This window comes from Wasmannia auropunctata, unplaced genomic scaffold (genome assembly GCF_000956235.1).
Source record: "Wasmannia auropunctata unplaced genomic scaffold, wasmannia.A_1.0 LD335994.1, whole genome shotgun sequence".
Lineage (NCBI taxonomy): Eukaryota > Metazoa > Arthropoda > Insecta > Hymenoptera > Formicidae > Wasmannia > Wasmannia auropunctata.
The window spans coordinates 2,171,941-2,192,585 of record NW_012026896.1 but is presented as its reverse complement, the minus strand read 5'-3'; the positions used below and the strand labels follow the sequence as shown (position 1 = coordinate 2,192,585).

General features: G+C 42.2%; 1 protein-coding gene across 1 annotated transcript; it reads right to left on the bottom strand.

Moving 5' to 3' along the window:
* Positions 1-131: 131 nt before the first annotated feature.
* LOC105453889 (D-beta-hydroxybutyrate dehydrogenase, mitochondrial) lies at positions 132-20,645 on the bottom strand. Its single transcript, XM_011696166.1, has 6 exons — positions 20,350-20,645; positions 7,790-8,024; positions 5,353-5,593; positions 2,820-2,972; positions 2,216-2,423; positions 132-1,639 (listed from the first exon to the last, which is right to left on the bottom strand). Exons 2-6 carry the CDS (start codon positions 7,994-7,996, stop codon positions 1,483-1,485), a joined length of 966 nt encoding a protein of 321 aa, XP_011694468.1. The 5' UTR covers positions 7,997-8,024; positions 20,350-20,645; the 3' UTR covers positions 132-1,482.

Below are 20,645 nucleotides of genomic sequence, written 5' to 3'. Positions count from 1 at the left end.
GGACAAACGCATGAGTTACGTATAACTATAGTTCGACATAAGACCAATCAATAATAAGTTATGATATGTGTATCACGTATTTCGAATGTTCCCGTTAAACAATAAGTTGGAAAATGAGATATCGCCACAGCTTTTCTTCTTTCCATATATTATTTTATACATATTTTGACAAACAGTACATACAAAACTTATTATCGATGTTACATCGCAGAGGATATATTGCACTTTCTATTTTAACTTACAATACAACTACACCATGTATACGTTACGATATTTTTATTAAGAAAAATCTATTGTTTCTATCTAAAAATAGATTTATTGGCAGATGCTTCACATTCTAATCATGCTTTATAAATACAGATAGCTTTTATGAAGGGTTGACGTATATAATTATATAGAATATATGGTCTACCAGCGGGAACGGCTGAATAACTGTTGTGGATTTGAAGACACGAAGAAATATTACGCACATTATTTTTATATCACTTCAACTGTGATGTAAAGGCGGATAAGAGAAATAAAATATATTAATGTTATTAAAAGTTCATTTAAAAGCAAACTCTTATTGACAACTCCGTTTGAAAAAATAATTGTAGGGAAAAAGATTATTTATCGTACACTTGCTTTTTAAAAAATTATGAAAATTAAAATACTCGTAATTAAAATACATTCGTTGTGCAATTTCAAATCTACGAAAGTTACTCAGGCATTTTATATATATTATAGATTTAATATTTACACACGCGCAAATGTAGAAACCTCCTTTAACTTTACGCACACGTCCACCGGAACCTTTCAAGTAAAACACATTTTCCGTTTCAACCTCTTGAAGTATACATTTCGCGAAGTCGCAACACAACCAAATATTTAAACATCGCAATCGAAGAAAAATCCACCGGGCTTTCAATGTGCAATTTTCAAATATATAGATTGTGTGATAGTTACTTTGGGAACCATCTTATTTTTATAATGTAAACGGCGTTCAAATGATTTTTCTCTCGACGGAGGGAGGGATGAAAAACGCGCGTTTATTAAGAGTTAAGTTATCACGAATTTATTTAGTGGCGATGAAAATTACTGGCTGTTTTATTAAACATCTCGAATCGATGCTCGGGGCCTGACAGCGAGCGCGATACAAAAATGGACGTGGGAACAAAAGCAAGAGAATTCATAATTGATACCGCACCGGGACGGACGCATGAAAAAAAAATGACATCATTCACACGCGGGAAGTGTCGCCTGCCTGCTAAACCGAGAAAGAAATCCGCCGCATGTGACGTTTTAGGGCACGCGGGATGACACGTCAGCGCAAATGACACCGGCACGGCGGCGGCGGCCGCGCGGAACACATGCGCGGATGTACCATTATATATTCGACGTTCCCATTGTTCCCGCGTATCGCATCGACTCGAGGAGTCCCCACGTTATTATTACGTCTCGCGCGATCTTTCGGTCCGGTTTACACGAACGTGGACGTGGAGATTATCGACAGAAGAGCCTCGGCTTGACGGACATATCGTAAACGCTTAGAGGACACGACGTCGTAATCGCAGGAATCAGAGCGCTCTGTACGGAATGAATCGATAGCGGAGCGGTCCACGTCCCTTCCGTGACTGTTACGCCAGACTCCACGTCGGCCCTGCAAATAATTAAGCACTGTTCATAGCAATTATAAGTCCACCGTGAAGCCGTGGTGCATTATATTTACATAGAGGGTAGCTACGAATGAATTTTAAAGGCTCTAAAATATTGAAGATTTTTCTCTTTCTCTTTCTCTCTCTCTGTCTCCCTCTTTCTTTCTCTCTAACGCAGTGACCTAATTTAATTATTTAAGTAATTTAATTTAGACGCGAGATTACGGGAGATTTTTCTTCACTTATCAAAATTAAATTAGTAACAGAAAATAATATCTTTTGTCATTCTTCTTCGATCATTACGCTTCTAAAAATAAGTGACTGAAGAGCAATGGTCTTCAATCTGATGATGGAATAATGGTCCATTTTCTATGACCGACAGTAATATTGTTAATGGGAGAAATAAAAGAGAAAAAGAGAGAAGAAAGGGGGAAAGGGCGAACATATTCGAAAGAAGAGCAGAAACTGTGAGACTGCAGCTCGCAAAAGTTCGGGGCGCGCGACGCCTGCAGCCGACTCAACATCTTTGTTAGCCCCGCGGAAACAAGGCATCATAAACTGATAGTCGGGTGGAGTCTTACGTCTTGAGAACGGGCGATGCATAAAGAACGAGGGGATTCACGGGCGGCGGTTTGAGAAGCACGACGTCGACGCCCGATGAATGTAATTCGCTTTTTAACGCCTCCGCGGCACCCTCCACGGCTCTGCGGGACGCGCTGAACGCCACCAGCCCGGCGCCCGCCTTGCCGCCGTAGCTCGTCTCGGAGTCGCCCAAAAGAACGATGCGGCCTGGAAGGAATAGAACACTTTCAATAAGCCGCTTAAAGAATGAATATAGGTTCGCTATCGTTGAATAGTCTTGCCGCCGCGCTCTTACTCCGTTGCCATTGTGCATTGCCGCAGCCTTCAAAGGAGCAATTCACTTCCTCGAGAAGCGAGCAAATTTCTCATTAACTTAGATTGACGGTGAAATCTCGAGACTATATTTTCGCAGGAAAATATTTTCAACTTTTGTATGGATTTAAAAACATCAGTATTTCCCGCTAATGTAATTCACAAAACTTTTTTTGTCATCCGAAAAACAATTATCCTCTTCGAAGTAAAAAGAAATATTAGTCTTTTAGCGGGGCAGATAATGGTTTTTCTAATCAATATAAAGTGTCGACACAAGTATACTCAACGAACCTCTCTTGATGCGCAAAAGAGGGATGAATACCCTGGCTGTCCTGAGCGGAGCAACCAAGTTGTGACGCAGCATGGACTCCCACATCGAGCTGGTCTGTTTTTCTATGACACCTGGTAAAACCAAGCCGCCCGTGTGCACGACCGCCCAGAGACCTGCAATTAAATAAAGTTCAACGCTTTAGCGTACTTGAAGGGAGATCGTCTTCCGACGGGATGGCGACGGAGGGCAGATGGAAGTTTGTTTCGTTGAAACTTAAATTCGCTTCGCGCGCGCTGATGAAAACGTTATGTACAACGAGCGGAAGGCAATCGCGAGTAAATACCGCGTGAGATGGCCTGCAATTACGGCTCCTCCCCTCCCCTCCCCCGGTGATATCGAGCATTTGAAATTGCATCTCCCAATCGCGTTAAGTTATATGACTTACGAAACGAAAGTGCATCCCCCTCCGTCCGCGCCAGCCGCGCGGCTAACTAAACACAAACACATTCGGCGCCCCGTCTCATTTTTCCCGACGAAAAACATTTCGCCTTGACAGTTTCGCGGGTGTGTAACGAATAGCGAAAATCTGCGAATATGACGTTTGCGCTTATTTATTCTGCGCGACGAAGGTATGTTATTTCCTCGTGTTTTCCCATTACGCGAACTTCCATTATGCGCGCAAGATATATTGCACGACAAATCTATCCGAATGCAAATATACTCGTCTCGTAAAAATCTCCCGTTGGAATCATCGCGGAGAGGAAGTTGAAAGTGCATTAAAGTTTCGGATGATTTACTCGAACATTTTACTTGTCTGTCCTTTAAGCGCTTTCCGCAAAAAAAAATCGTGGTATTTTAATTCGCGTACTTTCCCCCGATATCTCTCGTACGCGCGCGATAGCTCCACCTACGGATGGGTCCATCCATCGTCGACGTCGATAAAGCCCCGGGGCATTTTATCGAACCTAACAAGCTGGTTGAATTATTATTAAAACCAGCACTGATTCTATATCTAGAACATTATTCCAATAACCAAAATTTCATTAAATTACTACGAGATGAATTACTCGGAGTTCACTCCGGTGCTCTTCTCGCGGGGATAACTAATAATAGAACTAACGAAGCCGCGCGCGCGTATAAAAGTGAAATTGAATATGTAGAAACTTTCAACCTGTCTATAGCTGAATAAATATTGGCCGTTATTCGAGAACACGCAATAACTGACGCTCGTTACAATTTGCACAAAAAATTATTTCATTTTTCTTGTCCTTTGCTTAGTCATCATAATTAATGCAGTTAATTAAACGACACGAAATTAAATGTGTGTCATGCAACGTTGGGATATTCGTGAAATAATAATTATGAGAACTTTTTGAACATTACATTTCAAAAAGAAATACCGATCTAATATTTTTCAGCGCAATTATGTGATTAATAAAATAAAAATTTAATTTGTATATGAAAATGATATTGGATGTTTCATTGAGGACTTTTCGCATTGTAATTTATAAAGCCTAAAAAGCAACTGTTTTTGTAAAATATATCATAAATTTTAATAATTTGCACTATTAAATCGATGTAATTGCCCACGTAATGTACACATACTTCTTCTCACGCAATCTATAAATTACGATAAGGAAAAACCATATAAAAAACAAATAAGTTATTTCTTGTTTCAGTATTGCATTGTTAAGACGCGCAAGCGAAACTCCATTAAATTTCGCAACTAAACGTTTTAAATGAAAGAGCAGAAATTAATGTTCGACAATGACTTTAATACTGAAGCCAGAGAATGGCTTTAACAGGTCAGCGAAGTAACGTCTCGAGGAAGTAATTATAAATTAAATCAAAACATAAAGAGAGAGGCAGGGAAAGCAGTCAAAAGCATTATTTACATACATGACTCACTTTCTACACAGATTATATGTGAAGATATCATTAACATAGCCTTACGTGATGTGACATTCACTAATATCTTCTTGATACGAGAGAGTGATTAAAGCTTTTTTTTTTAAATAAGTAATATCAAAAAGACACTGGAACTTTCGTCCATTCGGAAACTCCCTTTCCAATTTACCGCGTTTGTGAACACGAGTATAATGCCAGAGTTTCTTTAGTTCCAATAATAATTCATTCCGAGAAATGAAGCGCAAATGAAAAATTTGCGTTCTTAAAGAAGACTTGAATATTACACAGTTTCTCCTTTCTCTAATCGTTATAATGCTATTAAAACGAAATTATTAACTGCTATTAAAACAAAAGAGACCCATGCAAAAGATCGTTTTTGTTCCTTTCTCTCCCTCACTTTCTATATAATATTAAATTGTGTTTTTAAAATAATTACTAATTTGAGAAGGCTAATTATATTCTCAAGTTAATATCTTAGTCTTGTACACCGCCGTCTATTTATTTAATACACCTCTCAGGCTAGTTATTCCTAACTTTCTATTTATTATTTTAGTTGCAGTATTGCGGTCATCTCTCACCGCCGTGGCGCGATTCAACACGGTTAGAAGCCAAAGAAACCGGGCTAAATGAATAAAGCATCCTTGCCATCCTCGCCGGCCGGAAGTTTCGCCCTGACGGCGTCCAAACAAGCGCGCAGGCTGTCCTCCCTCGTCGGGTCCAGCTCCAATGGCACGATTTGACCGCGGGCACGTGCGGCTTCCGGTTGCTGCGGACCACCGTCGCTCGCACCGTCGGGCTCGTCCTCTTTCTGCCGCTCGAGCTCGATCGCCTTCAAGATTTTGACCGACGGCGAGCCGCCCGTTGGGTCCAGCAGACCCGCGAACACCTGTCGCAGGGGAGAACATGACATGTTGTACATTATGTTTTGAAAGACCGCCACCGCAACCTCACATTCCACGTGCCACTCCGTTACACACCATATTGGCACCGCTCGATACCGCGCGCGATATGCTTTGACGTTGATAGGTCATGTTAAATGACACATAGGCTCGATTGTGCGGCTAATGAACTGGATCTTAAATACGGGACAGAAAACTCGAATTTCTTCTTTTACGTGCGCTAGTTCCAGAAGAAATTTTATAAAGTTTAACTAAGATTTCGATTGCTAAACAAAATTTCAATCGATTAACTTCAATCCCGTTATATAAATATCACATCGAGAGATTGTGTAGAATAATTTTTAGCTCTAAAATTTTTATTTGTTTGATTTGAATTTTATTTAATAATATTAATATCGATAACGATCTTGAGTTTACACTGATCTTACCTTTTAAAGTACCGTCTAGAAGTTCTAGGTACATTTCTTTAATTTTGCTTCGAATTATTAATTGCTAAAATCAATTTCAACGAAGATTCATGCAAATCGGTGACAGTCCTTTGACGTATGCAGCTCTTGGTACACGAAAGGTAATAGGTAATCCAAAGCTCAAATTTCAGAATACGTGAAACAATCGAACCGCAATTGGAATCCGTACGCAAATGACCAATTATCAATTTTGCCTTTGTACTACATGAAAATTCCGTCGTTCAGTTCAATTAAAGTACATAAAGACGTGTAAGCGACGTAAGCCGATTGATTGATCTCTATATAATTGACGCGGAATCAGAGGGTATTTTGACGTTAAAAGCCGATTTAAATGTTAGGCGCATTATTAAACGACGAAGCTAACTTTGTCGCTGAATCTTCAGAGAAATGATTACGGTAAGTTATTAGCCGACTTTTCTGAGCATATACGTATATGGATTACGGAGATGGGATGAAATGATTGCCCTCGTCCCCGGGTTAGAAGGATCTTCAGGAGATGTAATAAATGTAATATCGCTATTCGATTCCGGGCCTTTCGCGAGAGAGGAAGATCTCGCAAGATTGGCGCGGAGAAGGCTTCCCGCAAGTTATTACCCCCGAAGTAGAATCTGACTTTCCCGCAAGTATCTATCTTTCAGCGGCAATCTTTGGCGGCGGCGGGCGACTCTTGAGTGGTTGGTGACACGATATACTCAGCGGGGCGAACGGGATACGTGAATACCTGTCGAGGAACTGTCGACAAGACTGATTTAAGGGCTCACCAATGTTCCGCTCCCTTGACACGAGGAAACTAATTTGGAGCCCGGGCTCCGACAATCTGAAATATGTTGCACGCTCGAAGGGATAATGGGGATTCTGACGTTAAGGCCGCGGGATATTGCGTTTCAACGGTTGTCGTCGCGTCGCGCGTTGCAAACCGCCGCCCGTAGGTGCAGAGCCGCCGCTCAACTTTAGCCGTTTAGATTCCGCGAAACCGCGGAAAGAGTGGACGTGCGAAGGATGATCCGGACGTCTATCCGTTTTCAAGCCCGACGCGACGGGGAGGTGCCCAAAACCGCGGCTGACAGCTGCATATACTCGCGAAGCTACTCCATTTCGCGTGAATAGACACACACGGAAAAAAAAAAGAAAAAGAAAAATGAAGATGACACATATGAACGTTCCTCCCGGAGTATATATATATACACACGCGGTTTTCCTTGCTACATGAATTCGAGATTTATGCAGTCGTGGGGCTGACTGGAGAGACAGTCCGAGTAATAGCTTCGACCCAATTCCGGCGGTAATCACACGGATCGCAAGAAACGGAGAGAAACGAGTCATATAGTCGGCGTGCCGCGATAACGCAAGTCTCGCCGGCGATTCGCTTATGCGCGTTTCCGATAATCGTCGGCTGAGCAACAAAAAAGTTCAGCGCAGTTCCCACGCAATAAAGCGGCGAGCCGTTACTTCGCGCCAGTCTACGGCATTTATAGTGCCGGCTCTCTCTTTCTCTCGCGCGCGCCCGGCGATCTCAATTTTGAATATTCAGCCGCGCAGAGAGAGAGAGAGAGAGAGAGAGAGAGAGAGAGAGAGAGAGAGGAGGAGGGAGGGAGATGGGGGAGGGGGAGAGAATATCGGCGACCTGGCAGCGTAACGGGGGCGAACCGTACGGTGGAGTTTATGCCGCCATTAATTTATGACGGTACACGTATACCCCTTACGGGCCGTTATTACCTTGTAGCCGGCTTCGTAAAGTGCAAGGGCGATCTGCAGGCCTACGCATGTATCACAGCTGGTAACGAGTACGTGACGTTTGTTACGCGACTCGTACTCGTCGGCGGCATTCCTGGACTGTCGCATCAGGTAAGCCAGCAGGGCTGCGACTATCGAGCACAGTGCCAATATCTGCAGGGCCAAAATGGCCCCGGTTTCGACATCCATTGTGACCGATGATTGGCGCGTTGGAGTTCTGTGAGAATACACGAGACAGTCATTAATATCGTAGCGGGATGAGTTTATTTTTTATTGAGCCTCGATACATCAACAAGACTTGGAAATGTTCGGCAAATATATAGGAAATCTTCGCTGTTGCAGCGTACATTTCTCTTGTATTAATAAGTATAAAATTCGTGAAGAGATAATATATATTTATACTCTCTAAATTTTTTGGAGTGAAATTTCACTCTAAGGAGTGAAAATACTGCCACTCAAGTGGCCGAGTGACAGTATTTTCGCTCTTTTGGAGTGAGATTTCACTCTTTTGAAGTGAGATTCACTCCAGAAAATTTAGAGTATATATATTTTTATATATATTTTTAATTAAAAATATATATTTATATATATTTTTTTAATTAAAATGAAAAGTATGATTAAAAATGTAATTAGTAAAAATCATATTAATATATATATTTTATATATATATTTTTAATATTATTCTATGAGAAATGTTTTCTATAAATCATTCAGATTTAATTTAATTTTAATAATTTCTATTATCAAAATATAATATTTTAATAATTTGAATTATTAGGACATGATTATCTAGAGAATTAATATCCTCTATTAAATTAAAAATGTTTTACTTACAATTGTAAAATGTAAGGTAGAAAAATATTGTACAATTTTAGGTAACAAACGGAATTAAAATTGATATAAAAAATCAGTTATTTTAAGTTATTTTTTGCTAATAATAATGTGACAGTCTGAATTTCAAAATAATTGCATCTAAACTATCTGCAAGAGAGAGAGAGAGAGAGAGAGAGAGAGAGAGAGAGAGAGAAATGCCACAAGAGTTTGAATATAGAAACATTCGAAACAACTCGTGAAAAATTGAGTTTTTGTTTTAACAAGTAAAGGCTCTCTCGGTATAGATAGAAGAGTCGAGGAGAGTCCGAGAAGTGCAGCCGGAGGAATTGGTTCCTTCGGTGAAAAGTGAACGGCGAGGCGGGGTTCGCTTTTGCCGCGAAGAATCACTTGCCTTTCTAAACCGTATCTAGGCTCGGCCGCACGTACTAGGTCGGCTACCGATTTTTCCGCGATCACGTCACGGAATCGCGTATCGTAGCGACACGGGGAGGAACTCTCTTCCTTCGGATCCGTGATAAACACGCGATGGAATTTCGACGATCGCTAAAAGTCGCACGCGCGCGCGTGTTCGCTCTCCTCGCTCGGCTGACTTAATAGCGGCGGAACCGTGTACCGCTAATGTGGCGAATCGATTAAATCCACCGGGGGCCCGTATTTCACCGGTCGTATACGGAGGGACATTTCTCCGGCGGTGCGAAATGTTTCTTCGCGAGGCGTATACGCTTTCTCGACGGTCTCGATGTCTGTAACGACGGCACATCGAGATTCGCGTCGTGAATCGAGGGATTAATGCGGGGCGAATAATGTAACGTATCGGTGAGACGAACTTCATCGATCGTGTGACTCGAGAGCAAGACGCCTACGATGCGTAGCTCGTACACGAATTTCTCTCTCGGAGAGCGAGATGTTTCTCTTTCTCCCTTTTCCTCTCTCTCTCTCTCTCTCTCCCTATTTCTCTCTCTACCTCTCTATCTCTCTTGGTATGTAAATGTCAGCTCGTACACGCGGAATGGTAGATGCATTCCTCGAAGAGCATTGTCCGATGCATATCAGACATAAATATATGTATACGCTAAAAGAGATACGCCGGGACGTGAAACCGATGTTTGCCTCGCATATTGCACGGTAGCATTCTCAAGGAGCTTTCTCGGAGCAAGCGTTTCCACATTTCTGGTATTTCCAAAGTCCCCTCCGGCGAAATGAAAAGAAACGTTGTTATTTATGTTTCATTTGTTCGCGTTTTAAAGTTGTTTGACTTGGAGGTAGCGCGAGGAGGAGAGGCAGAGAGATATTTTATGATGTTCTTACATGCCCTTTGCCTTCGCCGCGGCAACATTTTCGTTGATAACGAGTGCTTTGTATTAACGTATGCGTCGTTTGTATAAAGGAACGTCTTTGCGCGATGACTGCCGGGGGAAAACTCGCTGGCGTTGCCCAGCCCGGGAAATAGGAGAGATTACGTATATTTGCAGGTGTTGTCTATATGTTGTCATTCTCAAATGTCATCCGCGCAAACCAGGATGACGGAGATTCGCGAGGCGAGCGAGCGATGTGCTACAATAGAAAGCGCCCGTAACTTTACATTACAAGAAACGTCAGCTTGACGCACTCGGGGACGTGCGCGCGTGCGCAAAAACCATCCGGGTTTCTTGCGATACTTTCTTCCGCGATCGTGCGCGCGGGTTTCGGCCGACGCGCAATTTTCTGTATCCGTCACGCGTCAAGAGGCCCCGACGTCGATTCGTAACTCTGTGAAAAATAGTCGGAAGTGACAGCACTCAGCCGCGCCGCCGCGCCGCGCCACGCGTGAATCAGTGCAGCCGCGCGCACTTCGCTGTCTCTCCCGATAACGGATCTCGATCGCTCGAGTGAGATTTTACCCCATCCATCCCCCCTCCCCCCCCGGTCATAACGAATCACCTGGCGAAGGACTGCGCGGTGATGAATTAGCGGCTTGTCACTGCGCGCGGGGGGCGACAAGCGCGGAGAGCGCGGGGAGCAGCGCTAAAATTAATACGTTTTAGCGCGGACACGCGGAATCTGTGACATTTACGATCGCGCGCGGACACGCACGTACACCTGCGGCCGCGTGCATGTTTAACGAACGCGTTGCGCGTCCGTATGCGTTATGTACACACAGCGCGCGCGTTTCTCTCTCGTCCTCCTGGGTCCGGGTTATCGCGGTTAACTTTCCCTGTATTCGAGCGGCAGATAAGCGTCGATAAAGAACGTCGCACTTGCGACAATAAATCGGGTTTATTATCTTTCGTCGAAAATCCGTGTGATGATTAACTGACTCAACCGCGCCGTTTCATGAACTAATTATCGCGTTGATCTTTTAAGATTAACGCGAAAAATGCTTTATATATAGGATTATAAAAAGGATTATAACAAAGTTAAGAATTTAGACTTCGTGATTTAATTAGAAATTTTATATCTTTTTGTTTCTTAATATTGGTCTCGGAAAAAAAGAATAAATTTTCTTCATGAATATTTACGGATTGTTTCAAGGTTGAATTGGAAAAGAGTAGGATAGATAAGTGTGTGGCAATAGCCTTGTATCCATTCGCGTGAGACACTCTCACGTAATTATTTCGTTAATCATTTCTCTTGGAAACTGGATATATGGCGTGTCTGAATTTAGGTATGACATTTGTCCCTCTATTCCCTGGACGAGAATTACATTGATTATTCTAATTGCAAGCTACGAGAGTAATTCAATAACAGTTATGCCATAACGGTCATCAAATTAAACTTTATACCAAGGAGAACACATATATACCTCGGACATTTATAGAAAGATATGAATTTTACCTAAAATTATTAGCGGATGATTATATCTTGTCCCTGTATTAATCTTTCACGCGATGTAAAATTACACAGATGTTCGCATTTACTCGATAAATTTAGTAGCGTGATATGTATTTCTTCTAAGAATAAATTTCAAGAAAATCAGTTGAAAGGTGAAGGACTCTTTTTCTACCGTTTTAGCTCAGCTGGAATATCTTCATCAAGAGATAGCAATTTCTTTTATCACGTGTTAATTAATAACAAGACTTTTCTGACGCTTTATAAGTAAAGAATATATATCGGAAAAAGAAGGAAAAGGGATATCGTTGTTCACGCGGAAGATTAATGAATAAATGTTTTAATCGTAGAAGAAAAAATAATATCTTTTACGTTACTTTAGCTTTTTCGTTACGTTTCGCAGAATTTGCATTCCGAGCTACTGCCTTGCGCCAAATGAAACAACTGTATAGCTACTCGCGTTTAATTACATAAAACGATCGACAATTGTTCGAGCTTAACGTAGACGCTTTCACCGAAATTGGCCTCTTTTTCTTCTTCGCGATCGAAGGCACAGACGAGGAAACGGTAAATTGACCGCAGGACAATATTGTCTTATTGTTATCTTATTGTTATATCCATCTCAAAATTGGATTTGTAACTAGACACGAAAGGAGGATATTGACTTGCGCCATGCGGATAGAAGCGACTGCATATTGCAACGCCATGCTAATAAGCGGCTATGTCATCTCAATTAATCGCCCAGCGCCTTGCCCGACGTGGAGATGTGTACCGGTTGGAATGCTGGAAGTTACAACGGGGTATGCGCGAGACGGGATTCGGGGGGGGGGAGGGGGCAAGGAGGAGGAAGAGGAGGACAAGGCTTCCCACGGGGACAGTATATGCGCAACACTACCCGCAGTTGGGAACGGATCGGGGTCCCTTCGTATATATGTCGCTTCGTACATACGCGCGTGTGTTATACACGCGAACGATAGAACGCGGCCGTGAGGATGCACGACGATGGCGCACGACGTTTATCGCACAGCTGCCGCGGCACGTTCATCCGATAAAAAAAAAATGAACGGCCGTGTGTGTGTGTGCGCGCGCGCGCGCGCATTTATCACGCGGACTATTACGCGGGGATAATCACCGCATTCCTTCGGCGGTGCCGACTTTCTTCTCCGCACACCGACGAACGTGCGCGACGCGCAACGCTGCGGGCTCAGCGGATTTTGTTGGCGCAAATTAAAACTTTGCGGAGCGCGCGTTCGACGCCTCGCAGCGGCTTCCAACGACGCGCGCAATTGACGCACGTTTAATTATGTAAACCTCCGAATGCGCCGGAATTTCCTCCCGAAGATTCGTTAAATTCATCGACGGTTCGATCGAAAGAAAACGAGCGATAAGCGCAAATCGGAAGAAAAGTCTGTCGAGATATTCACTTGGGGTCATCTATAAAACTTTAGAATGAAATTTAATTTATAATCTTATATACCGTGCATTTTCATGTGTTTATTAATATATTTTTTATATGTGTATGTATTCGGTAATTCTTTAAATGTGTTACATGTGTTATAAAGTTATACACATGAAATTTTATCACAAGTTATCACGAATTCCTACACGAATTCGATTGTTTAAAGTGGGAATATGGGTAGTTAATTGCACAGTAAATGAATTCTCGCGAATTTGTTTCAAAGGCTTAACAAAATGTCAAACGGCACTAAATCTGTAGATTTTTTTTCAAACTCTCGACATTGTTCGTTCGATGCTTCAATTTCTCCAGATATTTATTATTCCAAGACGTACGTAACATGTACGCGGGAAATCAAAGCGATGTTACGTTCGAGTACGTTCTGTTCTGTTGCATCAGTGATTACCGTTCGGTAATTAATGCGACTTGATACCTAATTACTCTCGATCGCATCGTCAATCATCGACTCGCTCGGCTGTGCATCTCTCTGGCGTGGTGCAGCTAACGATCGGTGTAGGAGTTAAATCGCGATTTTGCCCGTGGGTAACGAAGCGTTTTAGGAAGCGCGATCTTCTCAGCCGAGCTCTCTGTGACTAATGTATGCCAAATAATTATCCACGCCGGCGTGTTCGTCCCGTCACGAAGTTAACAAACTTTTTCTTCGCGGAGATTTCGCGTGCCGTTTGAAATAACGGCGGAAAAGCACCGTCGTGCCGTTCCCAGATTACAGATTCCGTTTTGAAAAAAACAATAAAGCAAAACGATAACAAAAAATACATTCGAATGTTTCTTTTCATTGCGCGGTTCGTATTTCGAAAAAAATTTCTTCTCCGCGAATGTGTCCGGGTATCTGTATTTTTCAAACAGAATGAAAAATAAGAGAATTCAGCTTCAGGATAAAAGTAGAAACTAATTACCGAAATCAGATTTTTCAATCAAATTCAAGTGGATTTATAAAATTGTAACTTAAAGCGTATATATATATATAGAATTACAATATATGCATTAAAAATTAAAAAAGATAAAACTGCCAATTTCCCTTTTTTTCAATATTTTTTTCGAGAGAAAATTTTGTTTCTAAATTGACCAAAAAATAAAAGAATGTGGTTACATGGATCGTTCTATGGTTTCCCGATCAATTGGACATGCGTAACAAAGTTTCATACTGTATCTGCATATATTGAATTAATTTCTGCTGCTTCTGAAAAGCTGAATAAATACATCGAACAAGTTAGTTGGATTCAGATTATATTTACAATTTTGTTATTATTTGTACAATACGTTGTTACTGGACTATTCCGTTAATGTGCCTCGGTATCAAGCATGCAAAAAATGAGATCAAAGCTTAACGGGACATGAGTGGGACTGACCGTAATGTTGCGAACAAACGCTCTATGATATCGGATTGGATATGGATTTTTTCGTCTCACTTTTTTTTAGCTCTTTTTACTCTTCGTGGGAAAGTAGTGGCTTACAAAGTTTATTTCCTGCGTCTTAAATTAAATTATTAGCTCAAGCCGTGTGAGACAATTATTCGCGACTTCTCATTCGATGAAAATCCAGCGAGCCGAATCGTTTCGCACGCGAATATCGACGTGGTGGTTTTCCGACGGTGAGGATGCTTCGGGTAACGGCTTCGGGCGCTTGACCGCTCTTCTCCTTTCTCCGTAATCGTCAGAATGATTTCCTCGAGGCTTCTGTTTACAGGTGCGCGGGCGTACAGCGTGTAACCCGTGGTTTACGTGCTGCGGCCGTTTGCGCGCGCGCGTGTGTGTGAACGTGTTATACGCGCGCGGCTGTGTGCGTATATCATTCCCGGATAACGAAGCAACGGTACTTGCAGTTGACCGCGGCCGGCCAACACACGGCTGTGTGTAAAAGGCAAATAGCGTTGGCCCATGTGTACGCGGTCCAATATTTGCATGACAATTTGGACGTCACGCGCGACGCTCATCTTACACACCTACTTCTGATAGTAGGCGAGTCCGCACGGCCGCCGCAACGGCATTAAATCCCGTCGCGCGTCCTAAATCTTCATTCTGTCAAAGTTAATTCCCGGCGAGTTGGAGAGGCAACTAGAATTTTGTTTAGAAATTCACGAGCACTCCCACGTGCCGGCGCGCAAAACGTTTTGATATTCCTTATTTTTTTAACCACATTTTCGACAGCAGTTTGTCTTGCGGCGAGGATTTCGTTTCTATCCGAACCAACGTCGGCGGTCGCATTAATGAATATGTTAGTGTAATTCTGGTTATGCGTTTGGAAAGCGCGCGCGTGTGTCCGGTTTTTCCGGACTTTTCCGTTTGTTACGTTCCGCAGCTGCTAGCGATCCCGTAATACACATGCATAACGACGCGATAACGCGGAATTGGAATTAAATAATTTTAAAATAAGCTAGCTCAGGGAACCGATCTAATCTTTATGGTTCAGTGCTAATTAAAAAACTGCATATATATAGCGTCGACGTTAAAATGTTAGCAACTTATCGTCTCCTCGTTTTAGTGTGCAAACACGTTTTAACTTTTGACACATAAATAAAAGGACCGTAAGGTAATTATATATAAAAAGTATTGTATAAACGTTATTCGGATAAGAGGAGTATTTATAATTGCGAGTAATTAACGTATCCATTACGAAGTAATTAACATGACTTTTACAATGCAAATATATTTTTGTTATATTGTTCACTTCTGAGAAATTTGTCGGAATAAAACATATCTATCCGTAATAACGTTAATAAATAATACGGAAGTATTGTGATCGCGTATAAGCTGCTTGAAGCTACCTGAGTTGCGTGAAGCTACCTGAACTGCGTGAAGTTACCTGAGCCGCGCGCGATGCTACCTGAGCGATTTACTTGTGAAAGTATCGGCGCGTTCGTTTTGCTACATTCTTATTACACTCTGCCGCATTCATGACTTCCTGTAGCACAAACGTAGCAATCCGCATAATAGCACCATCGGTCTCGTATATACCTCATTTTGCATCCAAAGAAATTATAGCACTCTAGCGATCCAACGTATAATACGGAATGTATATGACTGACGTATCCGATGATGGTCGTCGCAATTGCAATGGTGCAAGTAATAAAGGCCCGTACTTTCTAAATATAAAATCGATACAGTTGTATACAGTTGTAATTATCTGTAATAATTGTGTAAAATATAAAATTATCAAGTATTTCGTTAAAACTTTGGAACTTTATAGATTTGTATTAAAATTATAAATATATAATATCTCGTAATAATTGTAATACTTTGTGTAAAATTATTCAAGTATTTCGTAAAACTCTGGAATTTTAGATTTGTATCAAAATTATAAATAAATAATATTTCGATAAGAATGTGAATATTGACAAATATTTAAGAAATTTAGAAATATGTAACAGTATGATAAATCTTGTAACCATCTTGTCCGGGACTCCTGAAGATAATCCCTCTCTCATTTTAATTTTAGATCATGTATACGACGTTAATTATTCTTATCGAAGCGGGGCACGACGAATCTCGAATAATGTTTCGCCTAGAATTTAAAACACAAATAAAAAGACGGGCGAGCGGAAAGGGAAAACTATGCGAGCGACTTCGGCTTCTGCCGGCGCAAAAATTTCCACGGGCGTAATTAAGCGCAACTCGGGTGGGCAGAGAGCCGGGCGTGCATGGAGTTCTAATTGCATTCGTTAGCGGTCGACTGCGATCGCATAAATAAACCTCGAGCGCGGTTTTATCAGGATTGCGCGATGACAGACTTGATTTTACGGTTTTCCTTACCGCGCGGAACCACCGTATATATATACATATATATCTGTTTGCCTTCTTTTTGCCGAGGCCCGGCCAAATGTGAGCCGCGAATCTGGCGCGACGTGAAACGTACGCTTAGAAAGTTTAAGCTATAAGCACTTTTCCCGCCGCGCGAGCTGAAAGGCTTGGGAACGCTGCGCTCGTCCATGAGGAATGCGTATCGACTAAGCGAGGCCCGCGCTGCCGTTGTTCGCGCGGTCACCGACATTACGACTCGCCGGACTCGATACACTCTCCGTGCGCTTACTTTCGCGACTGTTGACGAGGAAGTGCATCCATCCGGATAACATCGGCGCGCCTGCGGGCCGAAAGAGGAAATCAGAGTCTTCCTCTTCCTCTTCGTCGAGATCGGTAGAAAAAGTAGCCCCTCGAAATTAGACGGTACTCACTCGCAGGAAAATCATAAAAAGAAGAAAACGAGAAAAGAACTGCCTATTTGTTTGGAATGGACGCTGATGAGGTTGATCAGGCTTTATGAAGAAAGAACAAATTTCGAATTGAATCTCCCTTTGACGGCGCCTTTCACCGTCTCCACTTAGCGAAAATGCTGAAAATTTGAATGAAAAGCGACGCCGTCGGCGAAAATTTGAATGGAAAACGACGTTGTCGGCGAAAATCCGAATGAAAAGCGGCGTTGTCCTTTCGGAATTAGTTCGTCTACCGCGAGGGGTTCAATTACGGGGTGGGGGGAGGGGGTGGGAGGATGATGTTGAACGTGGGGCGTTATGCAGACTAATGTAGCGCAATAAATCACTTAATTGAAATCACAATACTACCGGTGGTTAATTTATGGTTCGAAGGGAACTAAGTGCGCTCTCTCTAATGGCTGACTTTCTTAAGTTACATCGGTTTACCAGCGGGATATTTGGTCGACATGGCAATTATTTCTGTCGACCTGATTTCCAAGTTTGTAGCGGGTGTAAGATAGCTATCAATTTCGCTGCAATAAGATGTAATTTCCGTGCAAAAGCGGAGCTTTACGCCAATGTCCTATCGCGCGGCGTTACGATTTTTTATGTGTTTTTGTTTTCACTGTTACATGAATACGCCAGTTAATTACACGCATAATCCTGAAATCTGATCCATGCATCGATGCACAGCACCTGTAACGTTACGACCTGCCCGCGCGGCGTCGTAAATAGAGTGTGGCGAAGGTAGCATCTGCCAAAAAAAAAGGATTGAAGGCGCCGCTTTTCACTTGTGTATACGCTTCAACAATTATCATTGCCATTGCGAATCAGATTGTGAATAGTTTCAATCCAAACGCTCTAATTCGCGCCGACAAAATTACGTTACATTTGTTTCTCATTATACTCATTCTTCTTTGAGCTTGAATAAAAATTTATAAGTTGAAGGTATAAAGTGACAAATCAACGATATTTGACAATTAACATTCAAACACAAATTAAATTTTTCTGTGAGGAAACGAAAATCCAATTTAATTCTCGATGGCGATTAAGATATAACCTTCAACGCTGAAAAACACTGTCCGACTCGTGTAAATGCCACTCCCACGATCTCTCGAGACGAGGAGAGAAACCGATCTCTCGTCTCGTTTCGCAGCACTTAGAAATCTCGTCGTTATCGACCACCTCTACGGCCGAGATGAGTGTCCGAGAGATCGGAGAGAGATTATAGGCCGCCCGCAATGACGACGTATATAGCGACGATGACGGCGGCGTCGCGTCGCATGTTCGCGGACAGTGAAGACGATCAGAGAGAGCAGTTTAATTACTCGGCCGCGGCGTTAACGATCGTAATAGCGGCGCGAGTGAAAATTAAATCGCCAGTTAAGTAGAGCACGGAGCGAATCCGAATGCTCAGGAAAAATTGTACGGCACAACCCCGGAATTAGGCGCGGATGTTGCGCCGCGAGATCCGCCATTCACCCTTGTCCTCCCGTCCTCTCTCCTCTTCCGTGTGATCCTTTCGGCTTAATTGAGACCCGATTACGCCGCGAGGATTCGGTCTAAAGCGACGATTAGAAGTTATTCTGATGCCCGATGATTTCACGTCCGGTTTTTTTCCGCGAGCGCGGCCTTCGCGACCGGCAAAACGCGACGCGACGCAGAAGCATTATTCATGACGCGAATAATCGATCGAAGATCCCGGAAATGGTCTCGTTCGGCGATGACACGGTCCGCTAGTGGCGATAATCGAAGGTTCTAAGGCGGAAACGGCGAAGCCTCACCCTGCCCGGGGAATCGAGACAAAGGAATCGTTCATGCAAATGCGGCTTCAGCCCTGACATTTTGCTCGTGAGGTTTTCCTCACGGTTTCTCGAGAGCCGAGAAACTCGCGGGATGCGTTTCGCAAACGATACGGCTCGCGGGAAATTTCTAAATGTAGCGAGGTCAAGCCTGGTCACGTCGATTTCCGGTCTGTCAAAAATCAATTTGGCGGATAAACTCCAAACGACGCGGATATCAGTTACTGCGACGGCTCTAAAATAAACTTCCACGTTTTCTCATTCGGTTTTAATATAGTTTCTTCTGAGCTGGATAATTGTGTAAATGCTATATCTGTGTGGCACACAATGGATTGTTGAACATAAATAAAGCAGTTCCGCTGATTTTAGATCTGTCAAAAAATTATTTGAAAACTGAACAACAATTGAAACGTATCGTATCAGCGTGGTAAACGTTAAAACAAGTTTCCGCTTCTTATTAAGTCTTAATTTGTCTTAAGAACAGCTTTAAAACAATTTCTTCTAATAGACCGTTCAAAACTGTCATTCGTTTAAATTGTTTCTCAAATGTTGACGGTCGTTTAAGAAAGATTTCTCTGTGATTATATACCTCCTGGCACATAAATCGCGAAATTAGAGCATTTGTAATCCGTTTAATGGCTATTTTCTACGATGACGAGGGACTGGCATCATCATGCAGAACGCGAGCGGTCTCAATTCTAAACTTAACATAAATGCAGATAATTTAGATTAAGGTTTGAATAAATTATAATAATGCATGGGAATCGATATTTTCAATTAATTGATCTTATAACGATGTTACTAAATTAACAAGGCTGATTGAAATACTTATATTAAATTATTAAGTATTCTAATTGTTAAATGTCACAATAATATCTTAATAAAATTATCAAGATAAAATTAATTTAATTAAAGTTAAATATTGTTATTAAAAGTTATTGTTATCTAAATATTAGTACATGTCAAATTGTTTTTACCTGCAACACACACAAACGAAAAAATGTAATCTATACTAAATATAACGAGAATAAAATACTTCTAAAGTTTTGACAAGTACCTTTTATTTTGTATAATATTGTCTAACTAAAATATTGTTTAAAACATGCCTTCTCGAAATCCATCAGAGTATGTTGTTACACGAGCATCGCGTAAATGCGAAAAGTTTTGCTATAATCCCATTGACGTGTTTACCAATATATATTTTCAATACGTTTTAACGCAACATATAACGTCAGGAAACTGAACGCTTTTCCGCGTTAAAAAAAAATAACATGCCTAAACCGTAAATTTCAGTTAGAGAACCGATGCCTCGACGTTTGAAATATTGAACGAGGCGAGCGAGAGGTCCCATTCAACGGTTAAGGATGGATCTTCGGTAGAAGTGACCGTCGATTTTGCAGGTAGACGGACAGGTAGAAATGTGCGCATAACTCACCAGAATTTTATGCACGGGTTCGCCTCGGGTGTGGGGCCTCCGGGCCGGGCTTGCGACTCCGATAGTCCAACCGATAGGCAAAACGATCGTGTCCGTTTTCGTGGCGAAATTCCGTGTTACTGAAAGCGGCCGGGACCGGAGCGAAACGTCGGTCGGCTTTACGACCGGGTCGAAAGTACCGGCGAGCGGGCACCAAGCCGCACCACGGTTTCTACAGCACAACTGGCTTTCGAGAATTCCCGCTTGGAATGCCTACGAGGAGGAACGGTATATGCGATACTCGGCCGTGCCTACCT

Bases quoted from the DNA above. Each gene is read 5' to 3' on its own strand.
- LOC105453889 (XM_011696166.1), bottom strand. From the start codon at position 7,996: ATGGATGTCGAAACCGGGGCCATTTTGGCCCTGCAGATATTGGCACTG. The intron at 5,594-7,789 runs GTAATAACGGCC...CCCCTGCGACAG, and splicing joins TTTACGAAGCCGGCTACAAG to GTGTTCGCGGGTCTGCTGGA. The intron at 2,424-2,819 runs GTTCGTTGAGTA...TATTCCTTCCAG, and splicing joins TCTTTTGCGCATCAAGAGAG to GCCGCATCGTTCTTTTGGGC.